A 23839-nucleotide genomic window follows, 5' to 3' on the forward strand; every position below is an offset into this window, starting at 1 on the left:
AAACCTTTGCTAGTCAGGTCTATTTTGACTTGGAAATAAATTGACTTAAGGATGGGTTCTTTTTTTTTAAAAAATACCAATATCAGTTTCTTCAATCAACTTATCATTTCTGTCTTTATTTTTTGACTGCTTCAAAAACTGAGAATCCATATTTTTTCATTTGTTCTTCTAGCTACATTTCTTTTTTTATACAAATAGGACATATTTATTAAACTTTTCCTCTAATGAAAACATTGCCCCAGATAAGCAATGAAAATATCCCAGTACTTTCAACGGGCAAAACCCTGGCACAAAATTGAAGTCAACCTTTGTCTTTACTTGATAAAAGGATTTAATCCTTCCATAAGGATAAAAAATCTATTTCTCCAATTCATATCATGATTTCTAGCCTCAATCTCTGATCTAGATTGCAAAAGACTAGACTTAAAATATAAAAACACTGGGCCTCCATACAGCTGATCATGAATAATTGGTGTGATCTATATATTCTCAAAATTCTTAAAAGTCCTTTTTAAAACAATTGAATTATTCTCTGTTTTAGTAATTGCTTTTTGGTAATGGTATACCATTCAGGATCATAAGGGCACACCAAAGATGTGATGTTTCTGTGGAACCATATAACGCATTGTAAAACTTGTCAACTTAATCTCAGAAGAGCAAGGATTAAATAAGATCAAGGTAACAAAGGTTTTGGATCTTTTGTCTCAAAGTCTTCAATATTCTCACAGTTGTATTCAGTGTCCTAATATGCATACTGAGTTAAAGATGCATTTAATAAAAGGTGTTACAGTGGGTAAAAATAAAATTGAATTTATATTGAAACTTATAAAACATACCCCTGGTGTGCTAATGAAGGTGTACGTCTCTTACTGTTCTATTATGTTGCTGCTGGTGCACCTGAAGCCATTGTGGTCCCCAAATGTTTCAGACAATACTATTCTTTTCCAATTGTGTACTCTCCCATTATATATATAGATTTGCACTGTGTTCATTTGGATATCGACCATCAAACTTCCTTGCTGAAAGTACATCAGTAATTGTCCTGCAGAGCGCTTATTATAAATTCATTTTATTGATTAAATCCTATAAACAGAACTAACACTTAAAAAAAAAAAGCATATAACAAACTGCTGCAGTACCATAAAATGAGGTTGTATTCAAGACAGCTGCACTTCTTAGCCTGCACAGTTTTTACAACGCTGTAAACCATTCTCGTTGCAGGCCGTGCACTTCAGGGCTTTGAAAGAGTCTGTGAAGCAGTTCCGGAACACTGACATCTTGCTCCCATGGCACACTGAACATGGAAGAAAGCCGAAGCCCCCACAGGCAGCACACGCGTGTGGGTGCTGTACCCTCTGTACAAACACAGAAGCAAGAAAGTCAGGGGATGGAATCCTAGGTTCATTAGCATCTTATTAACATCGCTTCACTAAAAGATGAAGGATTTCATTCAGCATCCTACAACACCCATGCCCACGTGAAACATGAGCATTTCTCCCTTTTCTTCTGCCTTAAAAATTCTCTCTCTCTGCCCCGTGCATGATTGAACAGTGGCATCCAGTGGTCAAACATATTAATGACAGGTTAAAGCCGCAGAAGCATCAGGGGAAAAAAAAAATATTTTGTAGAGAAAAAATGGCTCAACAGTTACAGTACTATCTTGTTTCTTTTTGCTATTGCTTCATTGTTTTGTTTTATTCATGTCTTTTTTACCCAGCTTAACTTTACATCTTATAATGGGTAGGTGTACACCTTTTATGATGGTTGCATATTCTGCTTTTATTTTTTTTAATTCCCTGTGTCTACTGTTCATGCAGTATTCATAATTTACTGAAGATCTGATGAGAGTTAGCACAGAAGCATCTAGATTCATATAATTTCATTTAGGTCTGTGGGAAATAAGTAGGAGAAAATATTGAATAGCACCTGTCCTAAAAGCAGCTATTCTAAGTACACCCACAAATATATATATATATATATATATATATATATATGTCACAGACTGAAGACAAAGATTTTCAGAGTACACAGAAGGAACAGGCACCAAAGATATTTCACCATTTCCCTGTCAGACATGCTTGCAAACACTCATTTGCTCAAAAACAAATGTCCAATGTATTCACACACCGGAAAGTACTAGGATTTCTTTTTCTGCCTTCTCATTCCTTAGGGGGCTACCTCTGCCCTCTATTTTACAATCTCCATGCCATACATATCTGACAACTAGGAATTCAGAAAAAGTGAAATTAGATAAAGGCCTCCTTCTCACCATTACCCCCCCCCCCCTTCTTTTCGTCATCTTACTTCCTGAGACCCCCTTCCTTTTTTCTTCCTTTTTCAGCTTATGGTCTGGTTAGTAGCCTCTAATCTGACCCAGGGCCGGCGGAAGCACTAGGCGAACTAGGCGATCGCCTAGGGCGCTGAGCATTAGGGGGCGCCGAGCCGCTGATGGCCAATGGCCGCCGGTGGACGTCATCCCAATAGCGGCTGAGCGGTGAACTACTGCTATGCTGTGTGCCGAATACACACAGCAAGAAGATCGGCGGGGCCGTGGTGGAGCTCAAGTCACCACGGCCGGAAGAAAACAATCGCGTCTAAACATGCTGGTGCTCCAGCTCCTTCCTGCCCGCGCGGCCCCGGAAGAAAAATGTTGCCGGAGCCGCGCGGGCAGGAAGGAGGAGGTGCATCAGCCAATGCAGGAGCTTCTCCTCCTTCCTGCCCGCGCGGCCCCGGAAGAAAAATGTTGCCGGAGCCGCGCGGGCAGGAAAGAGGAGGAGCATCAGCCGCGTACAGAAGAGGAGCAGCGCGGCTCGAGAAGTCCGGGGCCGCTGCAGAGCCCATCCTGCAGCGGCCGTGAAGAGGAGGCCCAGAGGTGAGAGAGAGACTGAGGGTTTGTACAGTGTGTATGTGTGCGTGTATGAGATGAGTTGAGAGACTGTGTGTGGGAGTGAGGACCTGAATGTTTGCAGAGACAGCATGTGAGAGCCTCTGTGTGTGTGTGAGAGAGACAGCATGTGACAGTGAGAGCCTGTGCTTGAGCAAGACAACATGTGGGAGTGAGAGAGAGCCTGTGTGCCAGAGTCAGACAGCATGTGCCAGTGAGAGACTGTGTGCATGAATGATTGTATGAGAGAGAGCATGTGACAATGAGAGCCTGTGCTTGAGCAAGACAGCATGTGGGAGTGAGAGAGAGCCTGTGTGCCAGAGTCAGACAGCATGTGCAAGAGAGAGACGGTGTATACATGATTGTATGAGAGAGAGCATGTGAGAGTGAGTGCCTGTGTATGTGTGTGTGTGAGAGAGAGAGAAAGCATGTGAGAATGAGAACCTGACTGTGTGTTTGAGGGAAGAAGACAGATGGAGAGAAAAGAAATATGTTATAAAAGGAATTGGCAAAAAAATAAGAAAGGGAAGGTGGAAAAAAAAAAAGCCTGTGACCAACTGATTAGAAAACTAAGATCATACAGCAAATGTAAAAAAAAATAAATTATTTTTTACTGATTGGAACATGTAATCTTTGGGAATGTGCAAGAGTAGCACTTTCTCTATGCGGATCTCACAATGTACCATGAGGCCTGCACAGAGGAGGCAGCAGAATGGGCTTCAGTGCCAATAGTAGCAATCAGCACCTCCGCAATAGCCATACAGCAACAGTGACAGTGGCAGCAGAGGAATGAGAGAGGCTCTGAGGTTGCTGGCAAAAGAAAGAGAGGGGGGTCTCTGCCTTTAGTGTGTGCATGTGTATGAATGGGAGTTTGCCTGGCGGTGTATGTGTGTGAATGCATGGGTGCCTGCCTGAGGGTGTGTCTGTGTATGAGAATGAATGGGTGTCTTCCTGGGGTTTGTATGTGTGAGAATAGATGCCTGCCTGTTTGTGCTGTATGTGTGTGTGTGTGTGAGAATAAATTGGTGCCTGCCTGGGGGTCTGGGTGTGAGAATGAATGTGTGCATGCCTGGGGGATGGGGAGGGAGTGGTGTGAAAATGAATGGGAGCCCGCCTGGGGGTCAGTGTGAGAATGACTGGGAGCTTGCCTGTGTGTGTGTGTGTGTTTGTGTGAGAACGATTGGAAGCTTGCCTGGGAGTGTGTGTTTGTGTGTATGTGAGGGAGCCAGTGAGAGCATGAGTGTGTATGAGAAAATCCAGGGGAGTAAGAGTTTGTGGGGGGGGGAGGGGTGTGGAGGGGGAGAGAGTGCCTTAGAGCCTGAGTGTGTCAGTGTCTGTGAGAGCGAGAGGTTATGGTTGGGTATAAGAGCATGAATGTGTATGTATGTGACAGTGTATGTGTGAGAGAGAATGGACATGTGAGTATGTGTGAGAGAGAGAGGATAACCTCAATCAAGAGCTCCCATGTATGTACAGCAGGGGCTTTTTAAAATCCTTATTAGTTTTAATTATTGTGTGTTATTTGATATATGTGCTGTTTTGAAATATTTTATTGGTTTTAGGAAATTGTAAAAAATGTATATGATTTTAATTAATAGAAATTCTATTTATCAGTAGTTTTAAAATATTATTTTATTAGTATGGTTTTACTATTATAACTGATGCTTTATGTTTCTTGATTTTATTTGTTTTATGAAGAATGGTGGTTCTGTTTTTCCATTGTTAATACACAGAGTCTGGCTTCTTGGGGTTTCCATTTCAGTTTTTTCTAATTTGTGCTCCTTTATTTTGTATTCTGTATTTGGTGAGGGTCTGTCTCTGCTCTGTGTGTGTGACCATGATGAGAGATTCTGCTAGCATAGGGATCTATAGCAATCGGGTTTGTTTTGTTTCCTCAGTAGGTGGAGTATTGGTATTCTAGGACCCAGTGTAATATTTACCCTTGCTTATTCACAGGTAGGGTTATTGTTGTTTGAGTCCTTGGTGTTATTACTGTTATGTTATGATGGGATTGCAGTATAGATTTTGAGTGTCTTTTTTGTGGTGTTTTGTGTTAGTTCACAATGTGCCTGGCAGTGGAAGCTGTTTGTGCTGCTGTTACTGTGAAGTGACAACAGAATTTGAAAATATCTTTCAGTATGATGAGCTGTAAGGGAAACATCCAAGCTCCATTGTTTGGGGGAATTTCAGTGGATGCACAGAGTTACAGAACTGGAGGTGCAGGATTTATATTGACATTCTGTTCCTTCCTATAAATTCCAGACTTCACTCTCATAGCCACATAGAATCAGTTGACTGAGGCTATCAACATAATTTTATAGTGTGAAACTGGCCAGCTTTTTAAAATAACGCAGAGGACCCTTTGGACTTTTTTATTAACACTTTTTTTTAATAACCAATTTTAAAGCAGGATCCATGCTATAGAGGTGGGTGAGATGAAGAAATGTCATTTTGGCGCCCCCCCCCCCCCCCCCCAATTCTTCTGTCTGGAGACACTACTGATTTTCTGTGACCTTAAGCATTAGTACAAGAAGGATTAAGGGGGGATGCTGGAGAGGCACACAAATGCATTGGCCCCCGGGCACCGGAGACCCTTGGTACGCCACTGGGTGCGAGCCATATGGAGCCGCAAGTGGTGGCAAAGAGTAGTGGAGTTTGGCAGGCCGCAAGCAGTGCCCAACCTGCTTGCGACCCAGAAAACCCCAGTCAGCGGGCGTGATCGAGAATGAGGTAAGGGTCGGGGCCGAGACCGGGGGGGGGAGGGCGCAAGGGAGAAGGCTCGCCTAGGGCGCCAAATCCCCTTGCACCGGCCCTGATCTGACCCATATCTAGCTCAAGTCAAAAGTGGTCCAAATTATTAGAACTAATGTGAAACCTAATGCCGTCAAAGGATTTGAAATGTAATCTGTCTTAATTCTATCATGCCTACTGAAAAGCCAAATGCAAATCTGTGTATGAGAACTAGGGCTTAATAAAGTTCTTTTCTGGATGCACAATTACCTCAATTTTTGTTAAGAGATCCTGAAGCTCCCCTGATTCATTCATTGACAAAATTTTCTCCGCTCCCTGTTTGAAAAGCAAAAGAAAACCCCAAATTAAGTGTTAGAATGATACAATTATTAATGATTTGCTCTGAAAACAAAATGCTCCACAAAGGATGGAACAGTAATTTTTGAAATCCAACTCTCAGTAAGAGCCTGATTCACTATGAATTTTCCCCCATTGTGTGTGGATGGGAAAAGACCTGGATGATTCTGGACCTAAGCAGGATACCAAAAGCCTGCAAGATGGAAATAGATTCAGACCAATACAGTTTCAAAATGTACAAGGCAAATAGTTGAGAAGACTGTTACCAAGTTCCTTTTCTACCTCACAGAATGTTCTTATCACAATAAAAATAAACTTTTTTGTTCTTGAACAGGGGGTTATGAACAGTGGGGAAAAAAAAGAACTGTGTCGCTCATCTGATACCGAATGGAAAAAGCTCTCTAGCAAAGTGCATTTGGCAATAAAGATTTTGAAAAAGAAATAATATCACTTGGGAGAGAGATAAACATCTCTTTTCTCTCTGTTCATAATACAATCCCTGTTTAAGAACAAAAATGTTATTACGATGAATTTGTTTGCTATAAAATGAAATTTCTGAGTTCTGGAATAGGTACCTAGCAGCAGGCTTTCCAGTTAGATTTACAAATCAACCATAGTTCCCATAAAAATATCTATGATTTTTTACTTAGCCATTTCTTTTTGAGGCTAACAACCAGCTTGATTACGAAGATGTCCTCCCTCTTATTACAGTAAATGGTTCAAGAACAAATGTCCTATTTGTATGTCAGCAGTAGAGTTACAGAAATATGATGTACTGAATGTTTTGATGGAGAAAATGATGGATTTAAATGAACTAGGTGAAATCCCCACACAGTATTTCGAGTACATTCTGACAGTAATGGAATGCATTCTATGTCAAACAGTGATTTGAAACCACAGTAAAGTTACAACAAATGGCATGAAGTAAATTCAAAAGCAAAAAACATCCTAATATTTTAAATTTTATTATACCCTATGTCTTGGCTAGGTGACCTGGACTATAATGACACACATCTGGGACATTTTTACTGTTTGACTCCAGAGTTTCATTTTGAATACATTGGCTATGATTCCCCTCCTGCAGCAGAGCACAGCACCAAAAATACAGTAGAATTTTTACTTTATTGTGTTATGCGTGTATGGATTTTTTAAAAAGATCTTATACTTTACTAATACTTCGATATATAAGGCTCCTTTGCCTTGGCAAAGCCAAAATCCAAGATATTCTCTAGTTTAACATGAAGAGCAGTACAGTCCTGTGCACTCCCCATCCTCCCACCCCTGGATGTACAGTATATTACTTCTGCCAATAGGGGATATGCAGAGACCACTGTTAGAAAGTTACTAGGAAAGAGGGAAGTAGGACTGCCAACCGGCTGCAGATTTTCAAGACAGATTAATCCAGTCTTTGTTTCTCCCTTTTGCCTGCAGGAACTTCTAGTATTGCTTTTCTAAGAAAAATCTGTATGAGCATCAGAACTGCAAATCCGTATGTTTATTAAGATCATCAAATAAAAATCTCCTGGAAGTCACATATACCAAACTGGTGCATCCAATGTCACTAAAGAGAGAACCTTATCAGTTGCTGGATCTCTACTCTGGAACTCACTTACGGAACAACTTTGGATGATAGAATGCTTGGGATCATTTAAAAAAGAACCCAAAACATATATATTTGCATTGGCATTCAACCAGGAACCATGAGCTTAGGGCAAATTACAGGGCAAGCATTGTTTTGAATTATGTGTTACTGTCCTTTGCTGTAATTTTTTATTTTGATTATGTATGTTCTCCACGTACTCTATCTCAAACAAACTGCTATGAGAGCAGAAAATACATTATTTTAAATAAACTACAAATCAATGCAGATAGCAGGGCGAAATCAGGACTTGACCAACCTATCCTGAAAATCTGGAGCCAATTGGCAACCCTAGGAGGGTGAGGGAGAAGAGTTGGAGAAGGTTGTCTCTTAGGAGGTATCCTTGACCAAGGATATAAAAGGTTCTACCTGAAAATAGATGGTAAAGAAGCTAAATGTACTCAAACTTGTCTGTGGTTGAAGATAAACAAAATCCAGACCAACCACACATGGAATCAGTGAGTAAGCTCCACGTAAGGAAGCATATTCTAGGTCAGGGGAGGTCAACTCCATTCCTCAAGAGCCACAAAACCGTGCCTGTTTTTCAGGATATCCACAGTGACAGGGCATCAGATAGATTAGTATGTGCTGCCTCTGTAGTATACAAAATTTTTTCTCATCTTTATTCATTGTTCTAAGTGATCCCTATTGTAATACTCATTGCCAGGGTGAAGCTCCAATGTAGGCATGAAGTCCTAAGGCTAAGAAAGGAACTCCTGATCTCCAGACCAGAAAGGATCCTGCAGCAAGGGCAAGCTGCAAAAAAGAAGACCCAAGAGTAATTGTATGGCCCAGTGGTAATTTCAGTGGACAACTTTCATGGCAATATTCTTTATCTCCAACATCTTCTGTTCCATTTTTTTAACAGATGCTTATGTGTGGATAAGGAACGTGTTTTGGCATGAGCCCCTGAGCAGAATGGATTCTGCTGCTCCTTATACCTCCTACAAATCTACTGTTAAAAGAAAAGCTCTGTTTCTCAACTGAAGTTATTATGCAGTTGGCTGGAACAATATCTTTTAGATGCAAAGAGGTTTTTAACTATGACATGCTGAAAACTGTCTTCCTCCTCTTGAGTGTATGCCCATCTCTTGTAAGCACCAGTTAAGCATCAGGTTGTCTACTTCCATAAGCAGGGTGAGACTGAGTCAACATCTTGACCTGCTCGTTTTGCTGCTGAAACAAAATGACTGTGTTCTGCAGCAGGAGATAGTAAGTTTGTATTGGAAAAAATGTTGCCAGGTAAGTGTTTTAACATAATTAAATAAAAAGCCTAATTTCACTATGAAAATAGAGTTTCCTTTTGAACAAAACTAGTATGAAAACATGTTTTTTTAGATTGTCATTATTTTGTCATTGCTAACCAAATTAAAATCTCCTTTATTCATTTTGATTTTTTAATTATTGTAGAAATATTACTGTTTAACATCTCTGAAAGCTTCCCCTACTTAAATATTCTAACAACTTTGAAGTTAATTAAACTGGGGCATTGCCCTGCCCTGTTGATTATCATCGGAATGTCCTTCACGCTTCACAATGTAAAATAGTCAAAAGTGCTATGGAGCTGATTTAGGGAAGAAAATAGTTGAAAACAAGGGTTATTACATAAAAATGTGCATGTTTCTTATTCCAAGAAGTTCAAAATATAGCAAGAATATATTATATATTAGGACAGAAAAAGAACACAGACCTAATAACAACACTAAAGATGACACAATAAATCCAAGAAACAGGCAAGATGATATTTTGAGCAATCTAGCTGGTACTGCTGCTTTGTTTCTAGCCTGCATTATTGATATTGCTGTGAGCCTCTGGCGATCAGCAGGAAATGTTAGCCTTAAGCATGTATTAAACAGTAGCTTGATTTCTAAGAATTTCATATTGTCATCTTTTCAAATTTTTGACCTTCCAAAGCAAAAAGACATAAGGATCTTAGCCATGTTAAAATCAGGGGTTAATATCCAATTTTAACATGAGCATTAGTCTGATTTACTAAAGAATATAAAGCCTTTAGTAAATTTGGCACTAAAACCAGATGTAACAGAGACATTGTACAGACAGAAATAGCACATTCACATTACTGGTGGCAGTTAATTCCAGCCATGATGGGGACTTGGATCCCACCCCACCCCATGTAGATAAGTTAGCTTTTCCCAGTGAACCATCCCTCTCTCCACCCCAACATATGAGAATCCCCCCACAGGTCACCTCTCTCCATCTCTCTGATAGAAATGAGGCTTCTAGAAGGTTGGCCCTCCCCCTTCTCTTCACTTCTTTCTTACTACAAGATGGAAGGCCCTCATGGCCCAGTTCTGTCCTCCGCCCCCCCCCCCCCCCAGCTTCTTTCCCTCCTGCTATGAGGAATCCACCACTCTTCTCCTCCCAAAACCATCCTGAAAATGAGAGAGGCAGGAAAGAGTGTGGCTCTGCCTTGTAGAAATGGAAAGTAAAAGTGACTGACCTGACATACAGGCATGGGGCATGATAGAGTAAAGCTTTGTCCTGCCCCCCCCCCCCCCCCCCCCCAACCCCCTGATTTACAGGACGGCTTTGAAAATGGTAGGCCACAATGACAGGAAAGAGAGGGTCCGGAAGAGGGATCAGGCCATGAGGGCCCTTGATCTGTCAGTCGGTAGTTAACCTGCCACTGATTACTTCTCACTTCTGTCAGGAGTTGAGGGATGGTTGGCATTCCAGAAGCTTCCCAATTCTGTTGGTGGGTTAACACAATCACTTAATTATACATTTTGTCAGGGTGAGGATTTCCCTGCAAGCAATATAGGAATTAATTCCAAATTGAAAATATATGCAGGAGTTTTGTTATAACATGATTTACATTTCTGTAGGGTAAGACTATACAGCATACAGATAAGGCAAAAGTTCAAAATCCAGTTTAGGTCAATCAATCTAGTTATATAAAAATTCTACATACTTGACACAGTCAGACAAACTTCACTGTACTTTACAAGACTTCCATAGTACTCTTCTATTACAGGAACAGATACATGTGTATGTGTATTCAATGGTCTCTCCTCATCATTTCAGCCTTTAACTGTTAAGTTACCAGAGCACTGAGGTTTTCCCAGCAATTCAGTCGGAACCATGGGGACCAATCCATACCCTCAAGGGCAGAGCCACATATCAGGCTAACATCTGTCTGAGTTTATCTCTACTTAAGTCACTCTGTGGCTCCACAAGCAAGACACCAGCTCAGGATTTTTCATAGCACCTTTTGCCTTGGCACCTTCCACGATATTGCTAAGTTTCTACATTAGCTCATGGGTTAATTCAAATTATGTGGCTTGATGTGATTTGTGGTAAACCACATGAATAGTAATAAGCTGTTTAGCATAAGCATGCAAAATAGTTCAGTTCTTTTATTTGTAGCCCTGGTCTAAATTTGGAGCCCATGGTCAAGCCTTAAATTATACTTCACCTCTATTGCTTAACCTATACCAGCGATCTCCAAACCTGGTTGCCCCAAGCCAGTCAGGTTTTCAGGGTATAAACAATCAATATGCATGAGATCTATTTGCATGCCCTGCTTCCATTGTATGCAAACAAATCTCAAGTTTATTCATTAAGGAAATCTTGAAAACCTGACCTGATTGAGGCCCTTGAGGATCGAATTTGGAAACCCCTGACCCAAATTATTAGTCTTATTGAGTGGCTAGTTCTGTAGTCTGTCCAGTCTGTCAAGCAAGCTTTTTTAATTTTTATTTTATTCGTAAGGTAGTTATTGCTCTGTGCAAGTTACCTTAGTCAACACAGATTACTCTTTCCTTTGTCTCCATCATTTATTCTCTAGGAATCTTCTGTGCTTATCACAAGCCCTTTTGAATTCTTTTATCATCCTTGTCCTCACTGTCTCTGCTGGAAGTACATTTCATGCATCCACCACTCTTTCCATGAAGAAATATTTCTTGACATTGGTCCTGACTCAACCTCTTGGCGCTTCATATTAAGACCCCTTGTTCTACAATTTTATTTCCATCGAAAAAGGTTTGATTCCTGTGCATTATTAATACCTTTCAATTATTTAAAAATCTGGTATCATATCACCCCTTTCTCTCCTCTCCTCCACTAAATATACATATTTAGGTTCTTCAGTCTCATCTCTAGGCTGAACATGTACATTGATAAAGTATACTTCCAACAGTACTACCTGCAAAAAGTAAAAGATAAAGAACACTTCCAGCATTACTACCTGCAATTCAGGTACTGAGTGGTGGGCGGGCTTCAGGGGAGGGTGGTGACTTGGGTAGGAGGGGTGAGGAGGCCATATGTCTTGCATATTTAGTGAGGAGGGAGGAGGGAGGAAGGAGGGCTGGATGGCCTGGCCCAGCGGGCACCAATATTTATTTAATTAAGACATTTCAAGGTGTTGGGGGTGTCCTGGCCAGTGAGTCTAGGACATGGGAATTGGGCTGAGAGGCCCAAGACAGTGTGTTTATTTAATTTTTTATACAAAGGAGTGCTACTTTGAAGATATCTGGTTAAACAGTTGTAGGCCGATACAGTAAAGGTCGCAGGAGAGCGGGCAAGTGTCCGCTCTCCTGTGCGTGCGATTTCACTAAAACAAAATATTTAAATTAGGGCCCGCAGTAACAAGAGGCACTAGGCACACTAGCGTATCCCTAGCACCTCTTTTTGGACAGGAGCAGCGGCTGTCAGCGAGTTTGACAGCCGACGGTCAATTTTGCCAGCGGCGGTTCTCAAACCCGCTGACATCCACGGGTTCGGAAACCGGACACCGGCAAAATTGAGCATCCGGTTTTCAACCGGCGAGCCGTGGGCCGATTTGGGACCTCCGACAATATCGCCATGATATTAAGTCGGAGGGTGCACAGAAAAGCAGTTTTTACTGCTTTTCTGTGCACTTTCCTGGTGCCGGCAGAAATTAACGCCTACCTTTGGGTAGGCGCTAATTTCTGAAAGTAAAATGTTCGGCTTGGCTGCACATTTTACTTAGTGAATTGCACGGGAATAACTAATAGGTCCATCAACATGCATTTGCATGTTGCAGGCGCTATTAGTTTCAGGGGTGTTGGACGCGCGTTTTCGACGCGCTATTACCCCTTACTGAATGCGCTCCATTACAGTACTGTATCGGCCTCTTAGTTATCTGGCCACATAAGGCCAGAGCAGTTTAGGCCTGCTCTGAAGAAAGTCTAAAGATATAACTGAAATTCAGCTAAATTAGCCAGATAAATTTGGCATGCCCTGGATCGCCACCAGAATGCTCCTTTTTCAATCTAACTAAATTATTGCCAGATAATGACCTATCCAGCTATAATTAGATGGATAAGTGGCCAAATATTCAAAAGGTTGTCATTTAACTGGATAACTTGTGAGTTATCTAGCTAAATGGCTTTGAATATTGACCTCTTTGTTATATTGTATCTATACATATTCATTACTTATGTACGCAATATGCTGTTGCTTTATGTAATCTGCCTTGGGCCTACATTTAGGGAAAGGCAAAATACCAAATACTTATAAATAAATAGAACCTGGTTTTATAGGTGTAAATGGCTCTTATAAAATAGACAAACTCTGAGAGCATAAATGTATGTGTGTACCTGGCTATGTGCATACTTTTATGTGAACTTCAGGGAAGAGTTCTGGTGGGAAAAGTTGGGGCAGAGCTGGAACTTATGGAGTAAATTTTCAAAGGGAATATATGCGTAAAAATAACATATGTGCATCAGTAGCATATATGCACATACATGCTATTTTATAAACATTGGAAATACGTATGTATTTTCACTTTCAAGCATGTATTTTACAAAATGGGTTGGTCCAGGGGCATTCCAGGGTGGGTTTCAGAAATACATGCAGTTGGTGATATTTTCTACACTATATACAAGTATACATTACCAGACTTGTCTGGACACTTTTACATCTGTTAATAGACGTAAGAACATAAGAAAATGCCATACTGGGTCAGACCAAGGGTCTATCAAGCCCAGCATCCTGTTTCCAACAGTGGCCAATCCAGGCCATAAGAACCTGGCAAGTACCCAAAAACTAGAGAAGTTGCACTTGTCTGTCATCAGCAGTTTTTGAGTGGGAGGCCTGGGTGAACCGATGGGAGTTCAGGTTGAAGTGATAGAGGGTGTAGGTGAACTGGAGAAAGACTGGATGAACTGGTGGAGATATCAGCAAACTGGTAATTCCAAGTACTCGCACATACTTCATAAACTACTTGCCTCTGCTTTGAATTCTGGAGGATTATTTGTACAGTGTGACAATTATTTTGCATGTGAAATATACTCATGTATGTTGATAAAAGGGTAGAAAAAGTACGCATTTTCTTGCATTGGAAATATACACGTGTACTAAAGCCTACATGCAGACTTTCGGAGCAAAAATATATGGTATTTATAAAACATTGCAGCTTCCACCACACAATTTATAAAACACTAGCATTAATCTCCCCGCATTCACTTATGAGTGCTAATGCTGTACAGCAGATGGGTTTGAAAGTGGGTCTCCTTATGCGTACTCCGTACTTTTTGATTTGAATAACTTTGTAGATAAATTAACCTGCCTACGTTACACCCTCCTAAGAGGAAATGTTCCATTATATGAGTTAATCTATGTGCATACTGAGCCAATTACCCAAGCATTTTCAAAGTGAATGTATGCGCATAAATTTACTATGGAAATGCTAGCTAAAGTCTCAATGTACAAGTTATGGGGCGGATTTTAAAAGGCGCGCGAATAGCCTACTTTTGTTTGCGCTCCAGGCGCAAACAAAAGTACGCTGGATTTTAGTAGATACGCGCGGAGCCGCGCGTATCTGCTAAAATCCTGGATCGGCGCGCGCAAGGCTATGGATTTTGTATAGCCGGCGCGTGCCAAGCCGCGCAGCCTACCCCCGTTCCCTCCAAGGCCGCTCCGAAATCGGAGCGGCCTCGGAGGGAACTTTCCTTTGCCCTCCCCTCACCTTCCCCTCCCTTCCCCTACCTAACCCCCCCCGCCCGGCCCTGTCTAAACCCCCCCCTTACCTTTGTCGGGGGATTTACGCCTCCCTCTGGGAGGCGTAAATCCCCGCGCGCCAGCGTGCCTCCTGCGCGCCGGGCCGCGACCTGGGGGCGGGTACGGAGGGCGCGGCCACGCCCCGGACCGCCCCGGGCCGTAGCCACGCCCCCGTACCCGCCCCCAAAACGCTGCCGACACGCCCCTGAAACGCCGCGACGACCGGGCCCGCCCCCCCGACACGCCCCCCTCGGAGAACCCCGGGACTTACGCGAGTCCCGGGGCTCTGCGCGCGCCGGGAGGCCTATGTAAAATAGGCTTCCCGGCGCGCAGGGCCCTGCTCGCGTAAATCCGCCTGGTTTTGGGCGGATTTACGCGAGCAGGGCTCTGAAAATCTGCCCCTATATGCAGATTTTTATCCTATCAGCACAGTTATAAAATTACCCTCTCTATGAAGGTGTTTATGTGTTGCTATTGCAAGCACTTTTTTGCAGCACTTTTTTCATTTTCCCCTCACTAGTGTTTCTTTTTTAAATTGTAGTCTATTTCCATCTCTGTTTAATAGGCCTTACTCCTCCAGTCTGGATAAGATAGTTCTTTTGCCTGTAGACTTATATGTGCTGCCTAACTTCTAGCTTTTCATTATCGTTGAAGTCTGGATGATTTTTTAATGACTTTATTTTCCTTTCAGCTACAGCATTCATGCTGGTTCTCTGTCAGGAGAACGAGTTAGAGGAAAGTCTACAGCTCCTGTCATCCCAGGAGGCTCTCGTTTTCTATAGATACCTAAAGAGAAGTTGAGAGAGTGAGGAAATCCCACCGAGAAACATTGCAAACATTTTTATTTCAGAATCCTGAAAACAGTTAAAATGCTAAATGTTATATGAATATACTGCAAGGTGTATTTTCTTTTAAATATAAATGTGAACGGTGTAGACGTAGTGATTGTGGTCCTTAGAGTCAGAGTCATATATAAGTGTTCAAGTGGATGTGAGAGAGTTAGATATGTGTATAAATAAATTTATTTATATTGTACCTTTCAGGAACTTCAAAGCAGATTACATTCAGGTACTGTAGGCATTTCTCTGTCTCCACAGGGCTTACAATCGAAGAGGCTCATTCACTAAGCTTCAATATGGATTTTTCGCATCATAAACACCTTTAATCTGCATTAAATTCCTGATTTCACACGAAAATGTATCCCATTGTGTGATAAAATACTGCATCACTCGTTAACAATTGTTTCACAAATTTTTATGCTAATGAGAGAGATTTACTGCTTCTCACAGCATATCATCATGCATTAGAACAGACTATATCACAGAGTTTCCAAAAAAATAACAACTGAGAAGTTGTTATTATTGGGTAAAGACATAAAATATTGCATGAAAATAGCTTTTTTTCTCATGATAAATTTTGGTTCATACTCTTCTGACCCACCTACCAAGCTGTAGACCAATAAAAAGACATTCCTTGCTGACCTAGATACTTCCTGGCAAAATGTTTGGACTCTATAGTCTTCTTCTGGCTACATTGCAGCTGAGGGAAGCAAACCAGCACCAGCGAGATGCCAGCTGAAATGCCGCCTATATCAGAGTCCTGGCAGGAGGTGGATGTGCAACTATGGTAGATAGGCCCGCAAGGGGCTGGGGATCTCTTACCAGATAGAAGGCAACATCTGGCCCAGCAGAACCAAATATATTGGGGTAGATTTTCAAAGGGTTACATGCATAAGATATGCGCTTACCCCCAAAAACCTACCCCTGCACGCGCCGAGCCTATTTTGCATAGGCTCGGCGGCGCGCGCAAGCCTTGGGACACACGTATGTCCCGGGGCTTTCGAAAACAGGCAGATCAAGGCATGGCCTGTGGCGTGGCGGCAGTGCGGGGGCAGGCCGGGGCCGGGGGTGTGGAGGCGGGGCCAGGGGCGGTTCCAAGTCCTCCGGCACAGTGGCCTTGCTGGAGGCTCGCATGCCAGCAGCCAGCCGGTGCACGCAAGTTACACCTGCCAGAAGCAGGCGTAACTCCATCAAATAAGGTAGGGGAGGGGGATTTAGGTAGGGCAGGGGGGTGGGTTAGATAGGGGAAGGGAGAGAAAGGTGGGGGGATCCAAATAAAAGTTCCCTCCAAGGCCGCTCCGATTTTGGAGCGGCCTTGGGGGGGATGGGGAAAGCCATCAGGGCTCCCCTTGGGCTCGGCGCACGCAAGGTGCACATGTGTGCATCCCCTTGCGCGCGCCGACCCCGGATTTTATAACATGCGCACGGCTGCGCGCGCATGTTATAAAATCGGGTGTAGATTTGTGTGCACCAGTTGCGCGCACAAATCTACGCCCGCACATAAGTTTTAAAATCTGGCCCATTGTGTCTGTAGTACATTCCTTGGTCTTCCTGAGGAGGAGGTGATCAGAAGGCCACAGTCAGGGCCCATGCCATTTCAGGCCTTGTGAAACTGTTGAGCTCTCTCTGCATTTCATGGCTTCTGGCTCTTTGCAAAGAACTGTCAGCATTTTAGGAGGCATGTCACAAACAAACTTTTCTAGGTCTTTGCACCAAGTGCTCTGAGCCTTGTGCTTCTATGTTTGTAATCATATCAGATTTCCCTCACATAGGTATGACCTGCAGACCTTGAAGATGAAATTTCTATGCTGTAACTCAGTTCCCTAATATTTTAGGTGCCATAGACTGCACACATGTGGCTCTCATTCCACTCTGTGAAAGGGAAGACTCCCACTGTAACCACAATTGTGCTCTTCCACTTTCTCAACAAGCAAATTGTGTGTGATGTGTTGCACTGGTGATGGACCCTTGGCCCGAGGTGGGGTTGACATTGCTATCGGTCCCCACGTTGGGAGGTTGAGCTGACTAGGAGATGGAAGCCAACTGGAGCTTCACCAATACCAGCCCTCGTTCCCTGCAGGTTGAGCCCTTGGATGCTGGGGCCGGCTGGTCTTAGGCGGGCCTCTGTGTGACGACTCCCAGTTGATGGAAGGCAAGGGTTCGCCGAGGACCAGCAGAGGTATTAGAGGACCGAGGTTGGTCCAGACGAGGAAGGGATCCAGAGACCTGGATGCCGACAGAAACAGGGCAAGACAGGAGGTACCCAGGTAGTGGTAGGCTGAAGCCTGAAAGACCAAGTCCAAGGGATAGCATAGGCAAGAACACGGCAAGCTGAAGTCGGGGCAGGTGGCTGAGCAAGCAAGATACCAGGAAGCAAGCAATGGTCAAAGCCAGAAGATCAGTCCAAGCGTAGTCCAATGAAGCAGGGGTCAAAACCAGAAGATCAGGCCAAGGGAACAAGGAGGAGATGAAGGAGAAATCAAGAACAGGAACCAGGAACAAAGTCAGGAGCAGGAACCAGAAACGATGGGCAATGAGCATATGAGCAATCGTGGAGATCTGTTGCCAAGGCCAGGAACAAGTGACTGGGCCCTGCCTTATATACTAAAGCACAATGATGTCATCATCTGGGGCTGCGGGCTGTTTTCCCGCTGCGGCCCCTTTAAAAGAACAGGAGTCACATGAGCACCTAAGCCGGCACCCGGAGGAGGCAGGATGGTAGTGTCTCTCCACGGCCCACAGGGGGAGGCCTGCTGGGCACAGGGAGAAACTGTAGAGGAGTTGGAAGCGGCAGAGGAGGCTGCAAGTGCTCGAGGGTGGAGGTGGCTGCCTTCTGCCGCGAGCGAATGTGATCCAAGACTGGCAGCTGGGTTCCTGGGGTGAGTAGACCTGGACGTGGGCCTACAGCAGACAGGACACGTAACATGATGTACACACATTTGGTGGCGAGGTTTCTGGGGGCCACCCAAGGTGCCTATATCCTGTGGCACTTGGCTATTTTTTTGAATTTTAAGGACAGGAGGCATGGTGATGGATGGCTACAGGGTAAGACCCTTTAACACTTGATTCCTTGAATGTTCTAGACTTTCTGACATATAGCTGGAACAGGAAGAAATGTTTGTTACAATTGGATCAGCTGTAATATGTAGCGCCTAGAAAGGCTATCTATGTGCATGCCCTTCAGTGCTTATCCCAGCTACAGATTAAAGTGAGTGGGGCCATTAAAAGCAGCACACATTGCTGGTCCTAATGTGTTAGGGTACCAGCAGTTCCAGCATGACAACTGTGTGATCAAGAACATAAAAGTGCCTCTATAATCTTAGTGTTAAAATCTGTAATGCAATGTAGCTAGAGACTGAATACATTATAAGCTCTTCAGGGTTAGAAAAATAAAGATGACAGGCAAAGTAGAAGTTAGGAGTTGAAAAGTTATTATAAGGCAAAGAAACACAGCAGATGCAACTTGGGATTAAAAGTACCAGATAGTGAGACATGCAATGTCTGGTTCCAGTCTGCTGAATTCACTACAACTCAGTATGCTACAGTGACCAAAAAGACAAATATAATTTAGGAATTATTTAGAAAGGAACAGAGAACAAAACTGAGAATATCATAATGCCTTTCTCTAGATCCATGGTGTGACCACACCTTGAGTATTATGTGCAGTTCTGGTTGGCCCACCTCAAAAAAGACATGGCAGACATAGAAAAAGTACAGAGAAGGGCAACAAAAATGATACAAGGGGAGGGAAAAACCTCCTCATGGAGAAAGGCTAAACAGATTAGGGTTCTTAAGCTTAGAAAATAGATGAGAGGGGATATGATTGAAATTTAAAAAATCATGAGTGTGGTGGAACAGGTTATTTATCTTTTCAAACAACTTTAGGATTAGGCAGTGTTCCCAACCCTCCCCTGGGAGCTCACCTAACTGGATGGATGTTCAGGATATCCATAATGAATATGCATGAGATAGATTTGCATATATTGGAGACCTAGGATATGCAAATCTATCTCATGCATAATGATTGTGGAAATCCCTAAAACCCTAGTGGCTAGGTGTACCTCCAGAAGTGGGCTTGTGAAACACTGGACTAGGGGACACTCAATGAAACTAGCAACCAGCAGATTTAAAACAAATCATAAGAAGTATTTTTTTTTCACTCAGTGCACAATCAAGCTAGGGACTCTGTTGCCAGAGGACGTGGTCATGGCAACTAACATAGTGGGGTTCAAAAGAGGATTGGGGAAGTTCCTGAAGGAAAAACCCATAAACAGGTATTAGCCAGGTAAACTTCTGAAAGCCAGATCTTATTCCTGGGAGTGTGATACAAGAAATAGATCAACTATTGGGAATCTGATAGATTCTTGTGACCTGACCTGGCCACTATTGTAGACAGAATGCTGAGCTCAATGGACTTTGGTCTGACCCAACTTGGCATTTCTTATGTAACACAGCTTTGAAGATGCCCTTAATTATACCAACACTTGCAAAATGTTAATTTTTATTAATAGGCAAAAGTTTATTAAATTTATAGGCACTGGGTTCGCCAGGGTACTAGGGATGTGAATCATTTTTTAATGATTTAAATTATCGTCCGATATTTTTAATATCGTCATTAATCGTTAAAAAGTGCGATACAATAGAAATTCCACCGATTTATCGTAAAAAAATCTTTAATCGGGTTAGTGCGCACTAATGGGAGTTAGTGCGCACTACCCATTGTTAATGCGCACTTACAGAAAATGATACAATTTAACACTTTTCAGGTCAGTTAAGGTCAACTAGGAATGAATATGTATTCCTATTGGCTGCCCTCTTATTTATTGATGTTACCAAAGTTCCCACTGAGGTGATGGTTTAATATATGGGGGATGGAAAATGGAAACGGTTGGTAGCTTGACAAAGGGAAGGGAAAGGGGGAGATGAAGGGCCAAGCAGTCCCACTCCCTGGTTGCTTTAAATTGTTATTGTGATTAGGTGTGGAAGTGTTATTTAAGGCAATAATCAAAACTATCCATGTTGATGCAAACTAAGTAGGAATTACTTTTACTCGTAGGGCTTGCAGCATTAATCAAAGCAAAACGACACAAGTACACAAGTTGTTTTGCTTTGATTATTTCCTAAAGAAAAAGTATCTATATGAATTTGTGTCTGCTTTTACTGTGAGTAGTTTAACCAGTAAAAAATGTGCTTAATTTTGAAAATCCAAAACTACTCACATTGTTTCATCCCTCAAAATTAATCCCAGCCTCGAACACCTCAAAACTGTACAGGTAAAGTTATTAACGTTGAATAATGGTATTTTTGACTGCGGCAGTGAATGTATTTACTTTCACAAATATATGGTTCTTCCGTTATTTACCTTACTTTCTACGTTTCTTATCTCTCAGATGCATTATGGGAAAAGAGACACCTGTTTATAAAAGAGAAACGGGACTTAATGTAAAATAAAAGCAAATCTGACAGCATATGCTGTCGTTAGGAAGAGAAATGTGTCAATGTGCCAATCTCTTTTATAAACAAGGATAGATTCAAAGGAGGTAATTTTCAAAATGATTTATTTGTTTAAAACATCATATTTTATCATTTTCAAAAATCCATTTCCGTGAGTAAAGTCCATTTACATGCATAAGACATTTTGAACATTACCTCCTTAGTTTTCAAATTGCCATTATATATATGTTTATCTTCAAGAGCAAGAGATCTGTAGAGCACATTTCAAAAACCTGTTTGGCACATGACTGCACCTCACAAGGAATGCAGCATTATAAAATTTGTGACAGGCTGAAACTTATTCCATGTTTTCCTTTATTTTAAGCTGTCAAAGATAATAAACACTTTGGTGGATCTAAGGCACGTTAATTCCTTCAGAGGATAAAGGTATACCTATGCTTTATCGCACATTAAATTACAGTAACTGGAAATGTGTATATACAGTACTTTACTTACCCCAAGATAATGGCCATCAATAAACACAACAGGTAGTGATGGGACTTCACATACCATCCTACATCTGTCATCTAGCTCCTTTCCATAGTCGATGTTCAAAGCAATGTTTTTTTCTTCAAATTTTACTCTGTGATTTTGGAAGATCTTTCTCACCATCTCACATCTTTCAAATGTGTTTCTTACTACCCGAAGGCTGGTGGTATAGATTACTATTCGACCATATTCTAGACTTGTTGATAGCTGTGGAAAAAATATGTACATGACACAGCATGATATATTTAATATAAATATTTAACAGAAATATTTCATTAATGTGTGTTTGATGCTTATGATTTTGAAGATTCCCATCGCAGGGAATATCAGTAATTACATGAGTTATTGAACACAATTCATATTCCATGCCTCAGATGGACAGTTCCTGTACTACAGAATGTTTGGACTGGTAAACCCACGGTCATTAGGATAATTATTAGAGAGCACCACCGGGTGCAAGGAGGGGCTGTCAGCAAGTCAGATCAATAGACTGAATGATACATTCTTGTCTCTTCTATTTATTTATTTATTTATTTAATTTAACATATATCTCGCTCTGTCTCCTATTTTAGGCAGGTAACAGTATTATACTCATAAAAGTATAAATATAGATCAAACACAAAACATCATAATATCAAACAATATCCATAACATAACACAATTTGCTGACATAGCTCCAATATATTAAAAACCTGGCAGCAAATATTATAAACCCATGCCCACAGCAAAGCATCACATAAAAAATGCTAAAATGTCAACTAGCATAAAACCACATCATAAAGCAAACCTCATTCAATTTCAGATTTAGATTCAATCTTAGACTGCCTCATAGAGTTACCAATAGCATCGGTTGCATATCTGAGGTGGTGCCCACAATTTCAATTTAAAACAGCAAAGGCCTGCACAAAGATAAAAGCTTTCAGTTGTTTTCTCAATCTAACAATAGAAGTTTCAGCCTTAAGGTCTGTGGGGAATGAATTCCAACCACACTCTTACACTGTGTACAGTGTAATCTAATACAGGGAAATTAAGGTTGTATTAGAGTGAGACAGTCTGCTTTGACTAATTCTTTTTATATTTGTAACTAGAATTTCAGGAGTACTAGTCACATAGGGGCAGATTTTAAAAGCCTATGCGTGTAAATCCAGGTGGATTTACACGTGTGTGTGTGTGTGGGGGGGGGGGGGGTTACGCGCGCCGGGCCTATTTTCAAAGGGCCGGATTTTTAAACCTTCATGCACGGCCTACATTTGTGCACGCTACCCAGCGCACACAAATGTACGCCCGATTTTATAACGTGCGCGCATATTATAAAATCAGGGGTCAGCGTGCACAAGGGGGAGCCCATTAATGCACCTTACACAAGCCGAGCCCTCGGAGAGACCAGCTGGCTTTCCCCGTTCCCCCCCACCACCTTCCCCTCCCTTCCCCCACCTGTCCCGCCCCCCAAACCGAACCAAAAAACCCCCAGCCCAGCGTCAGTGGAGAGGCCACTGGCCACGCCCACACCACGCCCCCGGACCGCCCGCCAAGTGTGGTGATTCTATCATTTCAAGTCCCAGGATTTACACACGTCCCGGGGCTTTACGCGTGCTGCCGGGCCTTTTGAAAATAGGCCCATCGCGCGTAACCCCCCTACGCATGTAAATCTACTAGGATTTACGCACGTAGTCTTTTAAAATTTGCCCCAAAAGGCCTGGCAGTTCGCGTAAAGCCCCATGATGCTTGTAAGTCCCGGGGCTTGAAAAAATGGCCGGTCCAGGGGCGGGGTGTGGGCAGGGTGGGGCGGTCTGGGGGTGGAGCATGGGCGTGGTCATAGGCCTTTCCACTGACACTCGGCCGGCGCGTGTAACTTCAGAAATAAAGGTACCGGGGGGTTTTTTGTTCGGGTTGGGGAGCAGAACAGGTAGGGGAAGGGAGGGGAAGGTGGGGGGGGAATGGGGAAATCCATCTGGTCTCCCCAAGGGCTTGGCGCACACAAGGTATATTAATGTGCACCCCCTTGCAGCGCTGACCCCTGATTTTATAACATGATCGTGGCTGCACGCACCTGTTATAAAATTGGGCGTACATTTCTGCGTGCCAGGTAGCGCGCACAAATGTAGGCCGCGCGCATAGGTTGAAAAATCCAGTCCATATTGTGACATGAAGGTTTTCTGGAGTAAAAGGCTACAATCTTGTAGCATATTACTGTGCAGAGCCAGATTTACTTTGTAGATATCCCCTTATTAATAATAATAATAATAATCTTCCATTTAAAGTATAAATGAAAATAAATTATTGCTAGTATTCTTATTAATATTTAATAATAAAAATGCTGTTTTGGATATTTAGCCCACCTTTCCAAAATATGGTTAAAGGTGGCATACAGCATTATTAGTAATTCAGGTACATCCTAGAGATGTGGGATGGGGAATTCCCCTC

General features: G+C 42.5%; 1 protein-coding gene across 1 annotated transcript in view; it reads right to left on the reverse strand.

The window, feature by feature from the left end:
- Positions 1–1125: 1125 nt before the first annotated feature.
- Positions 1126–23839, reverse strand: part of GRXCR1 (glutaredoxin and cysteine rich domain containing 1) — a 124152-nt gene continuing 101438 nt past the window's right edge. The window contains exons 2-4 of the mRNA XM_029584255.1: positions 21383–21622; positions 5885–5950; positions 1126–1355 (exon numbers count right to left, since the gene is read on the reverse strand). Of these exons, the coding sequence (XP_029440115.1) occupies positions 1176–1355; positions 5885–5950; positions 21383–21622 (486 nt within the window). The 3' untranslated portion in view covers positions 1126–1175. The remainder of the gene's footprint in view (positions 1356–5884; positions 5951–21382; positions 21623–23839) is intronic.

The sequence above is a fragment of the Rhinatrema bivittatum genome, chromosome 1, assembly GCF_901001135.1.
Source record: "Rhinatrema bivittatum chromosome 1, aRhiBiv1.1, whole genome shotgun sequence".
Classification (NCBI taxonomy): domain Eukaryota; kingdom Metazoa; phylum Chordata; class Amphibia; order Gymnophiona; family Rhinatrematidae; genus Rhinatrema; species Rhinatrema bivittatum.